The sequence below is a fragment of the Bacillus rossius genome, chromosome 5 (assembly GCF_032445375.1).
Source record: "Bacillus rossius redtenbacheri isolate Brsri chromosome 5, Brsri_v3, whole genome shotgun sequence".
NCBI classification, from domain to species: domain Eukaryota; kingdom Metazoa; phylum Arthropoda; class Insecta; order Phasmatodea; family Bacillidae; genus Bacillus; species Bacillus rossius.
In genome coordinates, this window is record NC_086333.1 from 16,980,009 (window position 1) to 17,001,176 (window position 21,168).

The 21,168-nt window shown below is 38.2% G+C and overlaps 1 protein-coding gene across 1 annotated transcript in view; it reads right to left on the reverse strand.

The window, feature by feature from the left end:
* LOC134532218 (uncharacterized) overlaps positions 1-21,168 on the reverse strand; it is a 141,042-nt gene that overhangs the window by 70,552 nt on the left and 49,322 nt on the right. The window contains exon 5 of the mRNA XM_063368638.1: positions 2,208-2,327. Within this exon, the coding sequence (XP_063224708.1) occupies positions 2,208-2,327 (120 nt within the window). The remainder of the gene's footprint in view (positions 1-2,207; positions 2,328-21,168) is intronic.

Sequence of the window (21,168 nt, forward strand, 5' to 3'; positions counted from 1 at the left end):
CGTGATGAATGCGCTTCCAGACCATTAGAATTACTGATGTGTAGGGGCAGGCATTTTTCGTGAATAAATCTGCACGCTTATTAGACTGCAACAAGGTAAACTCACACCAGCAGTTTCTTCCTTTTGATTGACGGACGTCTACGAGAGAAGTCGTTGCCTTTTTTGACCGAGCCACACAGGACATGTTTGCTTCCGCACTGACTCACTGTGACTGGTGTTGTAACAATAGAAATATTCATGAAAAGAAACTCATCCCATCACGAGACACAGGCGATGCTAGTGTCTTAACTTTCCGCTAGTCTCGGAATCTTTATGTTAAATATGCATGCCCCTACTGATGTGTCGTTTTTGATATTACGTGGCATACAAACTAGCTAAAACAATTGTTGTACTGATATTTAATGCATTTTGTTATTATTACCATCGTGTACTACATACTCGCGAATTTTCAAGTTTTTAATGCTGTCACATAAGGTACCGTTGTTTGATAGAACAGATAGTTGCTTCCTTGGTTATCGAATTCACTGTTGTTGAAGACACAGCACATATCCTAGACATCATCCGGATCTGCATTGCTATCGACGTTGCTTCAGTCAGGGCCCCGACAATGATGGAGTTGACATTTCTGTGGTTTAATGTGATAGTTAAACTGGAACGAAGAAGTTTCAACTACTGAACATATCGTCAATTCGGTTTTTTTTGAGTAAGTATAAACACTGTTGAATAACTGTCCTTACTCTTCCGCAAACAAGTTGAACTGATTCACACCAAAGGCAACCATTTATATGACCACTTAAGTAATTCTTCTGACAATAAAATTCAGTATGTAGCTCTACAGTATTTAAAATATCTGTTAAATATACATCGGTATAAGACACCAAACCATTCGCAAAGTTATGAACCTAAGGATTTGTTCAATGGACTGTTTCAATTTGCATACCATCTAGCATGGTGTGCTAGCATAAAGATTTCGCCCCGAGATTTACAAACAAGTTCATATATTTAATACAAAACAATAAGAAACAAATTTATTATGAGTGACCAGTTTTATGGGCTCGAACATTCCTAACGAAACTTTAATACATCAAATAATATTTCGATCTTTCTGCCCATAAAGTATACATAAAATACTAAAAATCGATAAAAATATATTTGGATTAGATCAGAAACATATTACAGTAATTAACTTTTTATTATATTTCATTAGGGTTATAAATCACACAGGTTTAATGCACTTGCACATCAAAGATTTTATATGATTCCGAACCACCTAGACAGGATGGTAGGCAATATTGTATTTCTTGGCTGTCCAGGGCCTGGGGGGGGGGGGGGGACGGTTGGTTGGGTTGGGGTAGAGGATATAATTTCTGTGCTCAGAGTTTTCTTTAAAATTATTTTATTTTGTCTTTGAAATTGATAGAATTTTTAAGATTTATTAGGATTTAGGGGAAGAGTGTATGTACATCACCCTACCTTTCCAACCAGCCACCAGAACACGCAACTGTTGCTTGACACAGACCCGCTGCTCAGTAATGTGAGTGTGCACCAGAGGGCTGGGATCGAACCTGCTATCATCGTCACATGAGCACCGAGCTTTAGCGAACATGCTTATCCCATTTGAATAGTGTTTAGGTATATAAGCACATACGCACTGTAGTTTTTATTGATATAATCCAAAAATAAATATTTTCAAAAGTTTGCTAGGAACTATAAGAAACACAAATAATATCTAAGGAAATAATTATTTTGCATTTTGTTCTAAGTAAAATGACTCCAAAACTGAATAAGCTTCGGGTTCAGGAGGTGGCCCAAAAGTGTCTTTAGTCAATTAAGTTGGCGTCTGTTTTAAATTCAAAGATACTTTTTTTTAGCAACAACATTGTAAGCCAAATTAGTTGTAGCTGTTTCCATTATTATTTATCTTATATGCAGTTGTTTACACAGTTTAGTTTCAGATTAAGAATAGTTATATCTTGGAATTTAAGACTGACCACAAATGAATCCATTAATTATTTTTTTTTTTTCATTCAGGGCTGTAGGTTAAATATTAAGTGCCATGTTAACATTTCGAAACAAACACAGAAATACTCTTAACATCAATGGTTTCACGTCTTTTCAACAAACTTCAGTGTGTCATAAATATATTTTCGTCCAAATTTGTAATCAATAATTTGTTTTAAGTTGTCTTCTCATGTTTAATCTCCTACCTTCTTCGATGGCCACCAGAGTGGTTTCGGAGGTGACATAATCTTGGGATTTTTCAACCCACGTGTCCATCTTCCAGCCGCAAGAGCCACATTCCGGAGAAACTGATAGGCCGCTTCCATCTGCGACAACAAATACGTCCACAGCCTCACCACACAGTGAGAAGCTGCAAATGTCCCACAGGGGAAGTGCACCAATGTGCCATGTAAACTTCTACAAATAACAGGACGAATGGCAGACTACAAATACAATGTGAAATTAAGCTGGAACTAAGCCCAAATTCATATTATTCCGTGTTGAAATACGCCTGTGAATGATTTTGAACTGTTTGAATATGATTTGAGGCGCGTGTACAAGGATGCGATTATAAATGCATCTTGTCGTTACTGTCACTGAAGATAACTGGCATTCTGCCGATATAAGTATTCCATTGTTCAAAACATCATAATTAGGCGACATTAATACTCCCACTTACGTGTTGTTCCAAATGCTCTTACCTTGAATTATTGTGACTCCCACCCACGACTATCTACCTTCTACCAATATCTGTAAACTCAAATATATTTCAAACACGGTCAGGTGACATAAATACTACCACCAATATGTCATAGTCTCTCAGTGATGCTGACGTTATCAGTACCACTTCTGTTAAATTCTCGGAAAATCATTCTTCTTTTCGGCTTTACCTACGAGCTAAAGCTATCAATATGGCGGAATCAAGCATGTGACAGTAAGAACAGTTATATGTTCGCGCATGTGTCCATCGGGGCACGTACTAAAAATTGTGGGGTGCCAAACTGCTGTGAAAATGTTTTTGTAGAAAATTAAATTCAAGGAGGGGCACCGATCCAAATATATTGATATATATTAGTTTTGTGTATTATTATGAATTAATCAAATTTAATAATTTGCAAATAAAATTTGTTATAATAAATGTTATTAATTCGAAGGACTTATAACTTTCATACTCCTTGTAGTTATCAACTAAATACCACTATTTTAACCAGGAATTAAGAGCCCCGCCTTCCAGGACACACATATGGTGCAAAGTTTCATGAAAAACAATGCGATTTGAAAACTACTTGAGATACGAGTGGGGACTGTTTACTTATTGCATTTAAGAATTTGCTGAGGACCAAAAAGAAGGGTTGTTTCCCGATTCAATTTTTAGAATAGTGAAAATGGCTAAGATACATTTTTTCAGAGTAATTATTAAGCATAAAACCACCGGTAAGGACTTATGAAGCACTTTTATTACACGTTTATCTCATTTTCTCCGCCATATAATGTTACAGTCAACACTCAAATTTCATATTGGTTCTATGCACTACAAGAGAACTGCATGCTGGATTAGAGCCTTGCTGTTAGAAGCGATTCCGCGCTAGAAACACCAGCCAGTAAAGCGCCTATAATCCGGCCTCTCTAACATATATACACATACCAGACTAGATAGTTCGCTTTTATAAAAATTTAAATCAAACTTCTGTTAAAAATTGGCAAAGGAATCCAAAATTGTCTTCATTACAGATCGGAGAAAAACATTACAAACTAACATTAAAAACATTATGTAAACATGGGAACTTTACAAGATTCCTAAAAATGTTATGATTTTTTAATTAGAATTATTCAAAACAACTTGAAAAAATTCAGTATGGATAATGTAACTCCGTGTGTTACCACTGGGGTGGTAACGGTGTCACCCGGTTACCTATGTTTTGTTAACGGTATTTATTTGTTATGATTAATTAATTTATGTTTATTTATTTCTAGTAGCAGGTAGTTTTTTTTTCTTCCGAACTTTCCCGTGTTGGGGCGGTATGGACGTACTGACAGTTTGTGAAGTTGGTACCAGTGTGACTGACACTTTCGGGGTTTTTCGGTGGAGTTGAGGATTGCCGAGTGAAGAGCCGACGAGCAGTGTGCGGCTTGCGCGACGGAGTACAGTGCTGGTCTGGACGCCGAAGTGGGCACTTCGGGAAGTGGCAGCGAGGCCTTGCAGATTTGCGGCCGAGCACGTATCGTATTCGGGGCTAGTGGAGGTACCAGAGTATGGCGAGAGGCACCACGCGACGCGAGCAGCGTCGGCGAGTTCCCGGGCCCGGGCGAGCGCCGAGGTAGCGGCATGACAGCACAGCGCAACACATAGTAAGGCAAACAACTGCATTATTCTCCACCACGAGAGTTTCCCCGGCTACAAGACATATTGAGAGTTTAATCGGACCTAGTACTACGATACTCGTGTGCAATCAGTCACGGCGAAGAAACTGACGTCTTTGATTAACTTTAATTTACTATTTATTTACTTCAAGATAATAATAATGACTTTTTCGTGGGACAGATGAAAGATAATTAATGGTACCATGAGTATAATCAAGTAGCCCGCTGCGGTAATGTTACGATAGTCAGATGGACTCATTAGTGGACTGTTAGTTTCTTAATATATTATTATTTTTTAAATGTATTATAATGTTATTACAAGTTGCATGTATAGGAGTATGAGGATGGTGATATGCTTGTTCATTGATAGAGCTCGTTACGGAAAAGAAGTATTTACGCAAATTAGATATGCAAGTGATATCTTTTTTAAGTAAATGTAATTTTTATTAAACACGAGTTTTTTGTTAGATGTTGAGCTTCATTGTCTCCCATGCCACCTTATTACTTATTGATGTTAACTGGATCCTACACCCACGCAACAGGGAAGGGCGACGTTGACTTTTTGGCTTTCCTGTAACAGTGGAGTGTGGAAGGATTTTTGTAGACCCCCGGTGCTTGAGCTATAGGCCCGGGGCTACACGTGGATACTCGTTTAATCAAGTCAAGTCATCAAATAATTTTTAAACAATACGTTTCTTGCTACCGAACGCTGTGGCTGGAGAAGAAAAAATTAAATCACTCTAAAACGCAGGTAGTCATCCACCCAAAACGTCCACCAAAATTAAGGTGCTCTGGGATCTCTCTACTTCAATTCTGCTACTTCACCGGGACATCAGGACTGTAACAACTCTAGAGCAGTCCACCAAATTTAAGGTGAACTGGAAAACCTCATCCAAAATAAGCTACTACGCCTGAACATCAGGGCTGTGACAACTCTGAAGCAGACCACCACACTCAAGGTGCGCTGGGATCCCTCTCCACAACCCGGCAACTTTGCCTGGACTCCGGGACTTTTGCAACTCCCTGGCAGTCCTGCACACTCTAAGTGCGCTGAGAATCCCCTCCCCAACACGCCTATTTCGCCTGAACTACGGGACTGTAATAACTCCCCCTCAGTCCTCCACACGCGAGGTGCGCTGCTATCTGTATCCCCAACTCAAATAAAAAAAAAGGGCTTTGACTCGTGACAACTCCGAAGCAGACCACCATACTCAAGGTACGCTTATATCTGTCTCCCTAACTCGGCTACTTCGCCTGGACTCCGTGACTGTAAAAACTCCTCGACAGTCCTCCACACTCGAGGTACACTGGGATCGCTCTCCACAACTCAGCTACTTTGCCAGTAAGCAACCTCCAGTAAGCCTCTGAAGGGTATCTGCGACCTGGATTTTGACTTTGGCCGTCATCATAGCACTTATAATTACGGTCATCAACTTGAAGATTCTAATTTTTAATGCTAGAAAGTCAGGAAAAATTTTAAAATTCATAAAAATTCTAATAAAAATATTTTATTAAAAAGAACTTTCGCCATTTTAAAAACTGACTACCATCTTGAAAATCAAAAAATACTCATCTTCCAAATTGAAAACAAAATAATAATATATAAAAACTTCATTGAACCAAATTTTAATAATAAGCTTTAAACAACGGTACTCGGTTCAAAACCAGCGATATCAACCAGTTAAAAATAGCAACAGATCCTACCTCCACTGAAGCCACCTCCAGTTTGGCCTCTCACCACTAATGCCAAGACAGATATTACGTCAGCCAGTATAACGTCATGGCAGCGATCTGGAGGCCTGGAGGCCGCCATATTATTTCGTCTCCTAGAGGGCGCTGCCATTACATAATATTAATTTTTGATCACTGTAGTGCAGTAATTATTTATTTCTAGGGTACCTGCTATCTTAAAATTTGTACAGCATATTGAATTTTTTAAAATTTTTTAGCTTTTACCTGGAATTCCAAACTTAATTAAATCGCTTATTAGATTGGCTCCTACCCACAGTTTGATACCAGGCAGTATCAAATAAATTAATTGATTTGTTATATATTAAACAGTCTGAGGTCCATGATAAAATGACAAAATAATCCTCAATATTACATAAAGCAACACGACAATCAGTTAGTAAACATGCGAAGTTCCAACCACTCATGTAATGACCGCGTGTTTGTTACCAACCCGCCAAATCTGTATTTTTTTCTTGCCACGTGTAGAAAAAAATCCAATGTATGCGAAGTTAAAAGTATTCACTTGAGTCTAGTCAAAATAAATAAAATCAAAAACATTTTATATATTTTTTTAAATTCTTAAGGCTAAAGACAGAGGCAGCCCCGGACTACATTTGTTTTACTGGCGCTCGGGAAGAGATTCGCAAGCTGGCAGAAGTGTCAGGTGACCGACCACCTGTCCTTACACACGACGCACATGCCTCGGTCCCCGGCCGTCTCGCTAACACATTTAAAACGTCACTGAAATCATAACTGAAATCGCCTCAAAGAACGAAAAATGAACCAAGAGAAAAATAGACTTCCAAAGATACATTTGTGTTCCAAAAATTTTGTAGTTTTTATACCAGAGTTGAACCCAGGCCGTATTCCACAAAAAAATCGCCATGAATAATAAGAAACAACAAATCGTTATACGGGCCAAGTAAATCTAAACCACGAGACACTCTTTTATCTAAACTCAATGTACATTTTAAAAATGGTCATGTACAAATCCATGTGCATGGGCCTAAGCGTCTTCAAACCAAAAGGTATCTTTCGACATTACTCACGAAAATGTTAAACATGTCATGTTTAATGTCAGGCGCATAGACTAGGTGTCTCCGAAACACATGATCAATCTTTACCTGACTTCAGTCTTAATACACACATTAAAAAATAGAATAACATTCAACAAAAGAAAAGAACATACATTTAACAAAACGACACGCATACAACAAAAGAAAAGAACACACATTACACACCATGGAAATGCAATAAACACACAATGCACACTCCTAAAACACAATGAACAAGCAAAGAAAAAATGGATTCGCAATGGAAACGTAATACAGAAAATGAACACGCAATTCAAACACTTGACACACAATTGACATGCAATAAACACAACATGCATATACATAATGTGCAATGGACATTAAATGCATACATCAAACATGCAATGAACATGAAATACATAGACTTAAAATGCAATTAACGTGAAATTTACACCACAAACACATAATAAGCATGCAAATCATACTCCATTAACTTAATGGACACACAATACACACTGTGGACGCACAATGGATATGCAGTACACACACTGGACATGCAAAAAACATAAAAACATGAAATGAACATGCATTACACATACCGAACATGCAAAAGACCGGCAATAATTCAATAACTCCAATGAACATGCAAAGGACCGGTAATAATTCAATAACTCCAATGAACATGCAAAAATTTCACTAAAATAATTCCTCGCCTGAGGATTTCAGTATTTCATTTTAGTTGTTTATTCCTTCGAACATGATAATTGTTAAAATGTTGGTATCTTCAGAGTTAAAAATATATATTTCTTCAACAAAGGTGGTTATGTTGAAAATATTCAGTATTTGTTTCGGTGGTATATGCGTAAAATTCAAATTTTTGTAGTGTTGTGTCAATATGTTTGAACACAAATAAAAATTTTTCACGAACAGAGTTTTAATTTTTACTGGCAAAGTATTTTTTTTTGTTATTTATGATTAAATTTATGATCATATATACTTTTGTTGAATTCTTACTCTTTTGAGAGTCGTGAGTTTGCAGAAAGTAAAATATTACACTTTCTTTTTATAAAAAAATGATAATAATCGTTCATGTGTTTTACACTAAAAATTCTGCTCTTACTTGATGTGAAGTTGATGCGATTGTAATTTACTGTCCGCAACGAGTAGAATAATTCTCGGAGGTGTATAAACGTTACCCCTGATTGTCGTTCTTCCCTCGGACATTGGCGTATTCCCAATTGCCTATGCTTCCACGAAGAATCACCTGCTGCTATCAGGTTTCGTGCTCGAGCCACATGAGTGGAGGTGGTTAAAAATTATACCCAGACACCCACACAGACCTATAAGTGCCCATTATGTCGCTATCTAGCTATATATATATATATATATATATATATATATACATATATGTATGTATATATATAAGTAGTATATGAATGGGGCTCCGGAAACAGGCCTCAGGCGGTGGTGCTTGGTGCCGTCCGCCATCTTGGATTCTGACGTCACGGCGGCCATCTTGGATTGTGACGTCGCGGCGGTCATCTTGGATAAGCGTAACGGGACACAGAGTAACGGGACGCATCGTAACGGGACACATTGTAACGGGACACAGCGTAACGGGACATAATGTAATGGGACAAGTAGATCACGGCGGCCATTTTGGATCCGCCATCTTGGATCCGCCATTTTGGATGACGTCATTGTGTGTGTTCTCGAACATTCCGACGTTGTGTTTTCCGACATATTGGATCCTATTAATGCTGCAATTTTTGTTACGGTCGCCATCTTGAAATTTGGACGCCATCTTGAAAATCTTTAATTATTATTCGATTTTAATGAAAAAAATTCCAAAATTCATCAAAAAATTAACTTATTAGAATTCTGATTGATTATATCGATCATCGTCCTCGGTTCGAACCCGGTGAGTGCAAAAAAAACTAAAAATGGCGACAGGCTCCTTCCTCAATGGTAAATGCAGGCAAACTGACTCCTACCACTTTTTCTTTTAAAGCATATATATCGTCAGCTAGTATGACGACATGTCTGCCATCTTGTCTTCGTCCGCTGGAGATCACCATCTTATTTTCGTCCGCTAGAGTGTGCTGATACCATGTTAGAATAATTATCTGGTCACCACACCTTTGACCTTGACCTTGAACTTTGACCTTGACCTTGAACTTTGACCTTGACCTTGAATTTGACCTTGAACCTTGATCTTGAAATTTGACCTTGACCTTGAACTTTGACCTTGACCTTGAAATTTGACCTTGACCTTGAAATTTGACCTTGACCTTGAAATTTGACCTTGACCTTGAAATTTGACCTTGACCTTAAAATTTGACCTTGACCTTGAAATTTTACCTTTACCTTGAACTTTGACCTTGACCTTGAAATTTGACCCTGACCTTGAAATTTGACCTTGACCTTGAAATTTGACCTTGACTTTGAAATTTGACCTTGACCTTGAAATTAGACTTTGTCCTTGAAAATTGACTTTGTCCTTGTCGACCATCATGGATCCGACATTTTATGTTCAGTACAGGCTACCAGGAGCTACCACCTGCTGGAGTACGCCATCTTGTGTGTGTACTTGTATTATAGAGTACATTTCCATCTGGATAATTTTATTCGAACCTGCTACAGTGCAGTAATCATTTATTACGGAGGTGCCCCCCGCCATCTTGAAATTCGGCCACCATCTTGAAATTCGGCCACCATCTTGAAATCATTTAATAATGCAGCTAGAAAAGCGGGAAAAATTCCAAAATTCATTAAATAAATCACTCATTAACTTACATATCGATTCGATCCGCTCCAGTCGTTGGTTCGATCCTCGATCGATGCAATAATGTTTAATTTTATGAAGAAAAATATAATTCCAATAAACCATGTTCAACATTCTTAAAGAGACTTTAAATCATCTACTACCATCATCTTATCAGACATCAAGACCACCATATTGGAAATTCGTAATTGTAATGCTAGAGATCCGGGAAAAAGTTCAAAATTCATTAAATAAATTTGTAATCCATATAATAATTGATTGGACCGACTAAGGTCCTTGGTTCGATCCCTGGCCGATACAAAACAACTTTAATATTTTAAAAAAAGTACCACTAAAGTGGCAGGTTTGAGAAAATAAAAAACACCACAAGTTCCTTTAAAAAAACTTTTATTACATACATACTACACTACTACAAGTACAAAAAAATACACAGACAAATTACTAAAACCGTTTGGATTCCTCGATTCAAACAGTCTTCTTATTGTACGGACTAAGCCTTTTACATGACTTTAAATGTCTATCCGATCCGGTCATCACCGCAGCCAGAGACGGACTGAAGTTCATATCACTTATATAGTCTCATTAGCCGGTACAACACATGAGTCAAATCAATAACCATGTTCATTATACGTCTCGGAGCATTTTTTATAATGACGGTGTAAGGTATCGAGACGTGAAATTAGTTTATTGCACTTATTGCACTGAAATTGTATTCTTTGAACATTATTAGAACAACTGCTTCTTTCATGTCTGCCAGCATTTGAGGTGATAGTAAATGATGCACCACAGTATTTGCACTGATGCGAAGTACGCTCTTCATTAATTGAAGTATTCAATGCTGATGAAACTTCAGCTGATGGTGGAACAGCACATATCGAAGTCTCCATCAGTGTTGTCAGAGGCGTTGCCAACGGGATCTGCTCCAACATCGTCGGCGCTGACGTCATGGTTCCCGTAGTCGATGCTACATCCTCCATCGAGTTCGACGTTAAAGTCGGTAAAGATGCCATCGAAGTCTCAAGAACAGGCAATTACACGACTTATGCACCAGAAGAAACAAACTAGGTGATCCGTACACCGTCGACGGCAGTAACAAACTGAGCGTCCTGCTGTCTAGGACACGTTTATATACATTAACCGGTTTGAATAATACGCTAGTCAAATCAAGAACAATTTAGTAAAATACTAGAGTCAAAACAACATTAAAAAAATAGAAGCACCATCAACAAAAAAGGAAGCACATTTGGAAGCACCATCAAAAAAGGAAGCACATTTGGAAGCATCATCAAAAAAGGAAAAACAAAAGGAAGCACCGACTACGAAAAGGCAGCACATTTGGAAGCACCGACTACGAAAAGCAGCACATTTGGAAGCACCGAAAACGAAAAGGCAGCACATTTGACAGCACCGACAACGAAAAGGCAGCACATTTGGAAGCACCGACTACGAAAAGCAGCACATTTGGAAGCACCGACAACGAAAAGGCAGCACATTTGGAAGCACCGACAACGAAATGGCAGCACATTTGGAAGAACCGACAACGAAAAGGCAGCACATTTGGAAGCACCGACTACGAAAAGGCAGCGCATTTGGAAGCACCGACTACGAAAAGGCAGCACATTTGGCAGCACCGACAACGAAAAGGCAGAACATTTGGAAGCACCGACTACGAAAAGGCAGCACATTTGGAAGCACCGACAACGAAAAGGCAGCACATTTGGAAGCACCGACTACGAAAAGGCAGCACATTTGGAAGCACCGACAACGAAAAGGCAGCACATTTGGAAGCACCGACTACGAAAAGGCAGCACATTTGGAAGCACCGACTACGAAAAGCAGCACATTTGGAAGCACCGACAACGAAAAGGCAGCACATTTGGAAGCACCGACAACGAAATGGTAGCACATTTGGAAGCACCGACAACGAAAATGCAGCACATTTGGAAGCACCGACTACGAAAAGGCAGCGCATTTGGAAGCACCGACTACGAAAAGGCAGCACAATTGGCAGCACCGACAACGTAAAGGCAGCACATTTGGAAGCACCGACTACGAAAAGGCAGCACATTTGGAAGCACCGACAACGAAAAGGCAGCACATTTGGAAGCACCGACTACGAAAAGGCAGCACATTATGAAGCACCGACAACGAAAAGGCAGCACATTTGGAAGCATCGACTACGAAAAGGCAGCACATTTGGAAGCACCGACTACGAAAAGGCAGCACATTTGGTAGCACCGACTACGAAAAGGCAGCACATTTGGCAGCACCGACAACGAAAAGGCAGCACATTTGGAAGCACCGACAACGAAAAGGCAGCACATTTGGAAGCACCGGTAACGAAAAAAGCAGTACATTTGGAAGCACCGACAACGAAAAGGCAGCACATTTGGAAGCAACGTCATCGAAAAGGCAGCACATTTGGAAGCACCGACTACGAAAAGGCAGCACATTTGGAAGCTCCATCAACAAAAAAAAAAGGCAAAAAGGAAGCACAAGTTACGAGATCTAAGTTTTAGTTAGAAATCAGAATACAAGAAATAAAAACATTAAATTCTTATAATTTAAATTATTTATTTTATTGCTTTACATTATACAAATGCAAGTAAAACAAGTCATTATTGTATGTAGCCAGCATTCCTTAGTTCCTTGAGTATAAAGGATATTTCTTTGATGCACGAATAGTTTCCTGCACAAAGCGAACCATGTAGAAGTCTTAGCCGGTCAACCAATATGTTTGGATCTTTCCATGATGTGTAATCATTCTCTTCTACCACCATCTTCCTTGCACCTTTATAATAAATATTATGATCTCTGGTGTCATCCGTTTTACCACCAACCTCAGGGTAACTTTCATGCTTGAGACGGCGATCATCACAAGCTTGATCAGATTTATTTAATATATCACGTCGTTTCCACCGTTTCGGTCTCAGGACACCGCCACATTCTTCGATCTTGGCAGCTTTAGGTGCTTCATCATAATCTATGTCTTTGTCAACAGCCTCAGAGTCACTGTAACAATCACCGTTGAAGGAATCGTCTTCACCCATTTTACCGTAATAATTCGATGTTGATGATGTTGAAGTGTCTTCATCGTCTTCATGCTTCCTTTTTAGGAGTCCATCATTTTTACAAAGTAGGAAAGATCTACTTGAATTCGGCTGGAATATATTCTCACTTTTCACGTTAAGGATTCTTCCATTGTCTTCATTCTTCCGTAAATCATCAACCTCCTTCAATTTAAGTTCTTTGTCGAGATCGGAAGAGCCAAGAAAATTATTGTCGTAATGCAGATCACTCTTCCTTAGGCTAGTAGATTCATCGTTGTCCTCTAGCTTGTACGCAGGCTTGGCGCTACAAGTTCTGCCATGTCTTTTTAGGCTCTCTCTCCGCGTAAACGACTTGCTACATCGAACACAACTTATCATATTGCGCAGTGGATTTTTAACACAGTCATTCTTCTCATGTTGTCTTTTATTCTTTCTCAAGATAAACTATTTACTGCAAAACTTACACCTATGTTCTTTCGATACAGCGTCAGATCCCAAATCGGAATTCATATTAGTTACTGAGACTAATGCCAGATACCAATTGAGTGTTTTAAATTAGATGCAATACTTAAATAGAAATTTTTTCATATTTCATCAGCGAGAATTAATATGTCTCATGCAAAAGTACTTTATGCATGTAGTTCTGCTTTTCAACAACAGATGTCGCCACATGTTGCTTGCAGGTAAATAATATTTAGTTCTTTTATGCGGGATGCGGGATGCTCACTAACGATCGCAAAAGAAGGATGGCTTCGCTAGACTCCAAGGAAAAGGAAGTTCGTCTTGCATGTTGGTGCTCCACAGATGTCTCATAGCGTAATATTAATTTGTCTGAGTAATGATTTTTTTTCCACCTGATAAAAATATTGCAAGTTTTGATTTAGTAGCAGAAATTATCGAATTAAATGTAACTACAAATAAAATGACTTGTCTCATCAGACAAAAAAAAATCCATGCAGAGAATGGTTTCTCAGAATAGTCAGAAACACTTGAAGAAACCACAGGAATGATTGCAAGAACACGGGGAAAACCACCATAATATTGACAAGAATAATCGGAAGCACACGGGAAAAACCACCACAAGTTTTCTTTGATATCATAAAAATACAAAAAAAAAATAATAAACAATTAAAAAATAAAAACGAAAAAAATTCAAACATTCTGCTAGCTTGTGAACTTCTCTTTGATGTGCAAAGTTAGAGTTCTAGTACAAGCCAGAATGTTTGAATTTTTTTCGTTTTTATTTTTTAATTTTTTATTATTTTTTTTTTTGTATTTTTATGATATCAAAGAAAACTTGTAGCGGTTTTCTCCGTGTGCTTCCGATTATTCTTGTCAATATTATGGTGGTTTTCCCCGTGTTCTTGCAATCATTCCTGTGGTTTCTTCAAGTGTTTCTGACTATTCTGAGAAATGACTCTCTGCATGGATTTTTTTTGTCTGATGAGACATGTAATTTTATTTGTAGTTACATTTAATTCGATAATTTCTGCTACTAAATCAAAACTTGCAATATTTTTATCAGGTGGAAAAAAAATCATTACTCAGACAAATTAATATTACGCTATGAGACATCTGTGGAGCACCAACATGCAAGACGAACTTCCTTTTCCTTGGAGTCTAACGAAGCCATCCTTCTTTTGCGATCGTTAGTGAGCATCCCGCATCCCGCATAAAAGAACTAAATATTATTTACCTGCAAGCAACATGTGGCGACATCTGTTGTTGAAAAGCAGAACTACATGCATAAAGTACTTTTGCATGAGATATATTAATTCTCGCTGATGAAATATTTAAAAATTTCTATTTAAGTATTGCATCTAATTTAAAACACTCAATTGGTATCTGGCATTAGTCTCAGTAACTAATATGAATTCCGATTTGGGATCTGACGCTGTATCGAAAGAACATAGGTGTAAGTTTTGCAGTAAAGAGTTTATCTTGAGAAAGAATAAAAGACAACATGAGAAGAATGACTGTGTTAAAAATCCACTGCGCAATATGATAAGTTGTGTTCGATGTAGCAAGTCGTTTACGCGGAGAGAGAGCCTAAAAAGACATGGCAGAACTTGTAGCGCCAAGCCTGCGTACAAGCTAGAGGACAACGATGAATCTACTAGCCTAAGGAAGAGTGATCTGCATTACGACAATAATTTTCTTGGCTCTTCCGATCTCGACAAAGAACTTAAATTGAAGGAGGTTGATGATTTACGGAAGAATGAAGACAATGGAAGAATCCTTAACGTGAAAAGTGAGAATATATTCCAGCCGAATTCAAGTAGATCTTTCCTACTTTGTAAAAATGATGGACTCCTAAAAAGGAAGCATGAAGACGATGAAGACACTTCAACATCATCAACATCGAATTATTACGGTAAATTGGGTGAAGACGATTACTTCAACGGTGATTGTTACAGTGACTCTGAGGCTGTTGACAAAGACATAGATTATGATGAAGCACCTAAAGCTGCCCAGATCGAAGAATGTGGCGGTGTCCCGAGACCGAAACGGTGGAAACGAAGTGATATATTAAATAAATCTGATCAAGCTTGTGATGATCGCCGTCTCAAGCATGAAAGTTACCCTGAGGTTGGTGGTAAAACGGAAGACACCAGAGATCATAATATTTATTATAAAGGTGCAAGGAAGATGGTGGTAGAAGAGAATGATTACACATCATGGAAAGATCCAAACATATTGGTTGACCGGCTAAGACTTCTACATGGTTCGCTTTGTGCAGGAAACTATTCGTGCATCAAAGAAATATCCTTCATACTCAAGGAACTGAGGAATGCTGGCTACATACAATAATGGCTTGTTTTACTTGCATTTGTATAATGTAAAGCAATAAAATAAATAATTTAAATTATAAGAATTTAATGTTTTTATTTCTTGTATTCTGATTTCTAACTAAAACTTAGATCTCGTAACTTGTGCTTCCTTTTTGCCTTTTTTTTTTGTTGATGGAGCTTCCAAATGTGCTGTCTTTTCGTAGTCGGTGCTTCCAAATGTGCTGCCTTTTCGATGACGTTGCTTCCAAATGTGCTGCCTTTTCGTTGTCGGTGCTTCCAAATGTGCTGCCTTTTTCGTTACCGGTGCTTCCAAATGTGCTGCCTTTTCGTTGTCGGTGCTTCAAAATGTGCTGCCTTTACGTAGTCGGTGCTTCCAAATGAGTTGCCTTTTCGTTGTCGGTGCTGCCAAATGTGCTGCCTTTTCGTAGTCGGTGCTTCCAAATGTGCTGCCTTTTCGTTGTCGGTGCTGCCAAATGTGCTGCCTTTTCGTAGTCGGTGCTTCCAAATGTGCTGCCTTTTCGTAGTCGATGCTTCCAAATGTGCTGCCTTTTCGTTGTCGGTGCTTCCAAATGTGCTGCCTTTTCGTAGTCGGTGCTTCCAAATGTGCTGCCTTTTCGTTGTCGGTGCTTCCAAATGTGCTGCCTTTTCGTAGTCTGTGCTTCCAAATGTGCTGCCTTTTCGTTGTCGGTGCTGCCAAATGTGCTGCCTTTTCGTAGTCGGTGCTTCCAAATGCGCTGCCTTTTCGTAGTCGGTGCTTCCAAATGTGCTGCCTTTCCGTTGTCGGTGCTTCTAAATGTGCTACCAATTCGTTGTCGGTGCTTCCAAATGTGCTGCCATTTCGTTGTCGGTGCTTCCAAATGTGCTGCTTTTCGTAGTCTGTGCTTCCAAATGTGCTGCCTTTTCGTAGTCGGTGCTTCCAAATGTGCTGCCTTTTCGTTGTCGGTGCTTCCAAATGTGCTGCTTTTTCGTAGTCGGTGCTTCCAAATGTGCTGCCTTTTCGTTGTCGGTGCTTCCAAATGTGCTGCCTTTTCGTAGTCGGTGCTTCCAAATGTGCTGCCTTTTCGTTGTCGGTGCTGCCAAATGTGCTGCCTTTTCGTAGTCGGTGCTTCCAAATGCGCTGCCTTTTCGTAGTCGGTGCTTCCAAATGTGTTGCCTTTTCGTTGTCGGTGCTTCCAAATGTGCTGCCATTTCGTTGTCGGTGCTTCCAAATGTGCTGCCTTTTCGCTGTCGATGCTTCCAAATGTGCTGCTTTTCGTAGTCGTTACTTCCAAATGTGCTGCCTTTTCGTTGTCGGTGCTGTCAAATGTGCTGCCTTTTCGTTTTCGGTGCTTCTAAATGTGCTGCTTTTCGTAGTCGGTGCTTCCAAATTTGCTGCCTTTTCGTAGTCGGTGCTTCCTTTTTTTTTCCCGATTTTGATGATGCTTCCAAATGTGCTTCCTTTTTTGATAGTGCTTCTAAATGTGCTTCCTTTTTTGTTGATGGTGCTTCTATTTTTTTAATGTTGTTTTGACTCTAGTATTTTACTAAATTGTTCTTGATTTGACTAGCGTATTATTCAAACCGGTTAATGTATATAAACGTGTCCTAGACAGCAGGACGCTCAGTTTGTTACTGCCGTCGACGGTGTACGGATCACCTATTTTGTTTCTTCTGGTGCATAAGTCGTGTAATTGCCTGTTCTTGAGACTTCGATGGCATCTTTACCGACTTTAACGTCGAACTCGATGGAGGATGTAGCATCGACTACGGGAACCATGACGTCAGCGCCGACGATGTTGGAGCAGATCCCGTTGGCAACGCCTCTGACAACACTGATGGAGACTTCGATATGTGCTGTTCCACCATCAGCTGAAGTTTCATCAGCATTGAATACTTCAATTAATGAAGAGCGTACTTCGCATCAGTGCAAATACTGTGGTGCATCATTTACTATCACCTCAAATGCTCGCAGACATGAAAGAAGCAGTTGTTCTAATAATGTTCAAAGAATACAATTTCAGTGCAATAAGTGCAATAAACTAATTTCACGTCTCGATACCTTACACCGTCATTATAAAAAATGCTCCGAGACGTATAATGAACATGGTTATTGATTTGACTCATGTGTTGTACCGGCTAATGAGACTATATAAGTGATATGAACTTCAGTCCGTCTCTGGCTGCGGTGATGACCGGATCGGATAGACATTTAAAGTCATGTAAAAGGCTTAGTCCGTACAATAAGAAGACTGTTTGAATCGAGGAATCCAAACGGTTTTAGTAATTTGTCTGTGTATTTTTTTGTACTTGTAGTAGTGTAGTATGTATGTAATAAAAGTTTTTTTAAAGGAACTTGTGGTGTTTTTTATTTTCTCAAACCTGCCACTTTAGTGGTACTTTTTTTAAAATATTAAAGTTGTTTTGTATCGGCCAGGGATCGAACCAAGGACCTTAGTCGGTCCAATCAATTATTATATGGATTACAAATTTATTTAATGAATTTTGAACTTTTTCCCGGATCTCTAGCATTACAATTACGAATTTCCAATATGGTGGTCTTGATGTCTGATAAGATGATGGTAGTAGATGATTTAAAGTCTCTTTAAGAATGTTGAACATGGTTTATTGGAATTATATTTTTCTTCATAAAATTAAACATTATTGCATCGATCGAGGATCGAACCAACGACTGGAGCGGATCGAATCGATATGTAAGTTAATGAGTGATTTATTTAATGAATTTTGGAATTTTTCCCGCTTTTCTAGCTACATTATTAAATGATTTCAAGATGGTGGCCGAATTTCAAGATGGCGGCCGAATTTCAAGATGGCGGGGGGGCACCTCCGTAATAAATGATTACTGCACTGTAGCAGGTTCGAATAAAATTATCCAGATGGAAATGTACTCTATAATACAAGTACACACACAAGATGGCGTACTCCAGCAGGTGGTAGCTCCTGGTAGCCTGTACTGAACATAAAATGTCGGATCCATGATGGTCGACAAGGACAAAGACAATTTTCAAGGACAAAGTCTAATTTCAAGGTCAAGGTCAAATTTCAAGGTCAAGGTCAAATTTCAAGGTCAGGGTCAAATTTCAAGGTCAAGGTCAAAGTTCAAGGTAAATTTTTTAAAGGTCAAGGTAAAATTTCAAGGTCAAGGTCAAATTTCAAGGTCAAGGTCAAATTTCAAGGTCAAGGTCAAATTTCAAGGTCAAGGTTCAAGGTTAAATTTCAAGGTCAAGGTCAAAGTTCAAGGTCAAGGTCAAAGTTCAAGGTCAAGGTCAAAGGTGTGGTGACCAGATAATTATTCTAACATGGTATCAGCACACTCTAGCGGACGAAAATAAGATGGTGATCTCCAGCGGACGAAGACAAGATGGCAGACATGTCGTCATACTAGCCGACGATATATATGCTTTGAAAAAAAAAGTGGTAGGAGTCAGTCTGCCTGCATCCACCATTGAGGAAGGAGCCTGTCGCCATTTTTAGTTTTTTTTTGCACTCACCGGGTTCGAACCGAGGACGATGATCAATATAATCAATCAGAATTCTAATAAGTTAATTTTTTGATGAATTTTGGAATTTTTTTCATTAAAATCGGATAATAATTAAAGATTTTCAAGATGGCGTCCAAATTTCAAGATGGCGACCGTTACAAAAATTGCAGCATTAATAGGATCTAATATGTCGGAAAACACAACGTCGGAATGTTCGAGAACACACACAATGACGTCATCCAAAATGGCGGATCCAAGATGGCGGATCCAAAATGGCCGCCGTGATCTACTTGTCCCATTACATTATGTCCCGTTACGCTGTGTCACGTTACGATGTGTCCCGTTACGATGTGTCCCGTTACGCTGTGTCCCGTTACGCTTATCCAAGATGGCCGCCGTGATGTCACAATCCAAGATGGCCGCTGTGACGTCAGAATCCAAGATGGCGGACGGCACCAAGCACCACCGCCTGAGGCCTGTTTCCGGAGCCCCATTCATATACTACTTATATATATATATATATATACTACTTATATATATATATATATATATATATATATATATATATGTATATATATAATTAAAGATGAATCTAAAAAATAAATTCCATATTTCTAGGCGTTTGGGTATTCATATAAACTAGTGTGTGACTGCAGAAAAAGAGAAAAACCTAATAAAAATTCTAAAGTATATATTTTTAAATAAAGCTGGTTTCTGAAATACTATAAATAAATAGACACTAGCAAATATGGTTTTCCATTTTATTATTGCAATACAGCAAACAAATGACATAAAATATGAAGATGATATCCTAACTTTTGATTTCACAACACATATACTTTAGATTGCCTTAGTGCATTCAACCTATTCGCCAGCTCATATAATTGTCAATTAGTTAGATTATCAATAAACATATAAAGTTGTCATAGTATTGAATAAATTAGCAAGGTATCTTAGCCTACACTTGTTATAGGTCTAGCTAATATAATGGGCCAAACACCAAGCAAAAGTCATATTGAGCGAAAGTATTCACATTCAGGTTAGAATGCACTCACTACACGTTTACTGTCTCTCCGATTCAGTTTCATTTATGAGATCGGCTTACTAAATTCAGTGTGTGGCAAAACAAATATTTTCAAAGCACCACTGGGAAAGATGAGTGTTTGTCAGTATTTTAAATTCATTTTGTTGTTACTTTTGCAAGGTTAACGTAGAAAAAGTAAATTATTTTGTGAATAAATTAATTGAAGTATCTTTTAAAAAAGGCTTGGTTATTATCAGTTCAATACAATATGGATACGTCACTAGGCGTCATTTAACGGTCACTACCAATGTAAAAACATTTTTATTCTCCCCTTAGAGTGTTCATTAAAATAAATTAGTTTCTTTGTAGCTCCTCTATGATTAGCTCTGCGGCTTCGGTCCACTGACTCCCAAGGCAGCGTGCACACCAACACACGTCACATTAAGTTCATTAACTTCCTTAGTAGGCTCACCATCAAATCCGTTCAAATTGTTTTTTTAAATATTATTTTTTTATTTGAAACTTAGGTCTTAAACGATTTTTTATAATACAAACTATTACTTCAATAGTTTAAAGAATGTAGCTGGGATAAGAAAATAAAGAAAACTTCCCTACGATGCACACTATTAAATCCGTTCTTGTTATTGTTAAAAAAAATTTGAAATTTTCTAAACTCTTTGTTAAAATAAATTTTTATGTTAACAACCATCACTGCAAAGGATGGGAGTAAAAATGTTTTAAAGATAAACAAAATCATTACTTTCTTTAATATATATATCAAATCCATTATGATTTTTGTATTAATTTTTAATATTTATATAAAACTTTGGCTGAAACAATTTTTTAAGAAATTAATTATTTACTTATTGAAAGGGTTTGAAATTATAAAAGAAAATCAAATCATCTTTATA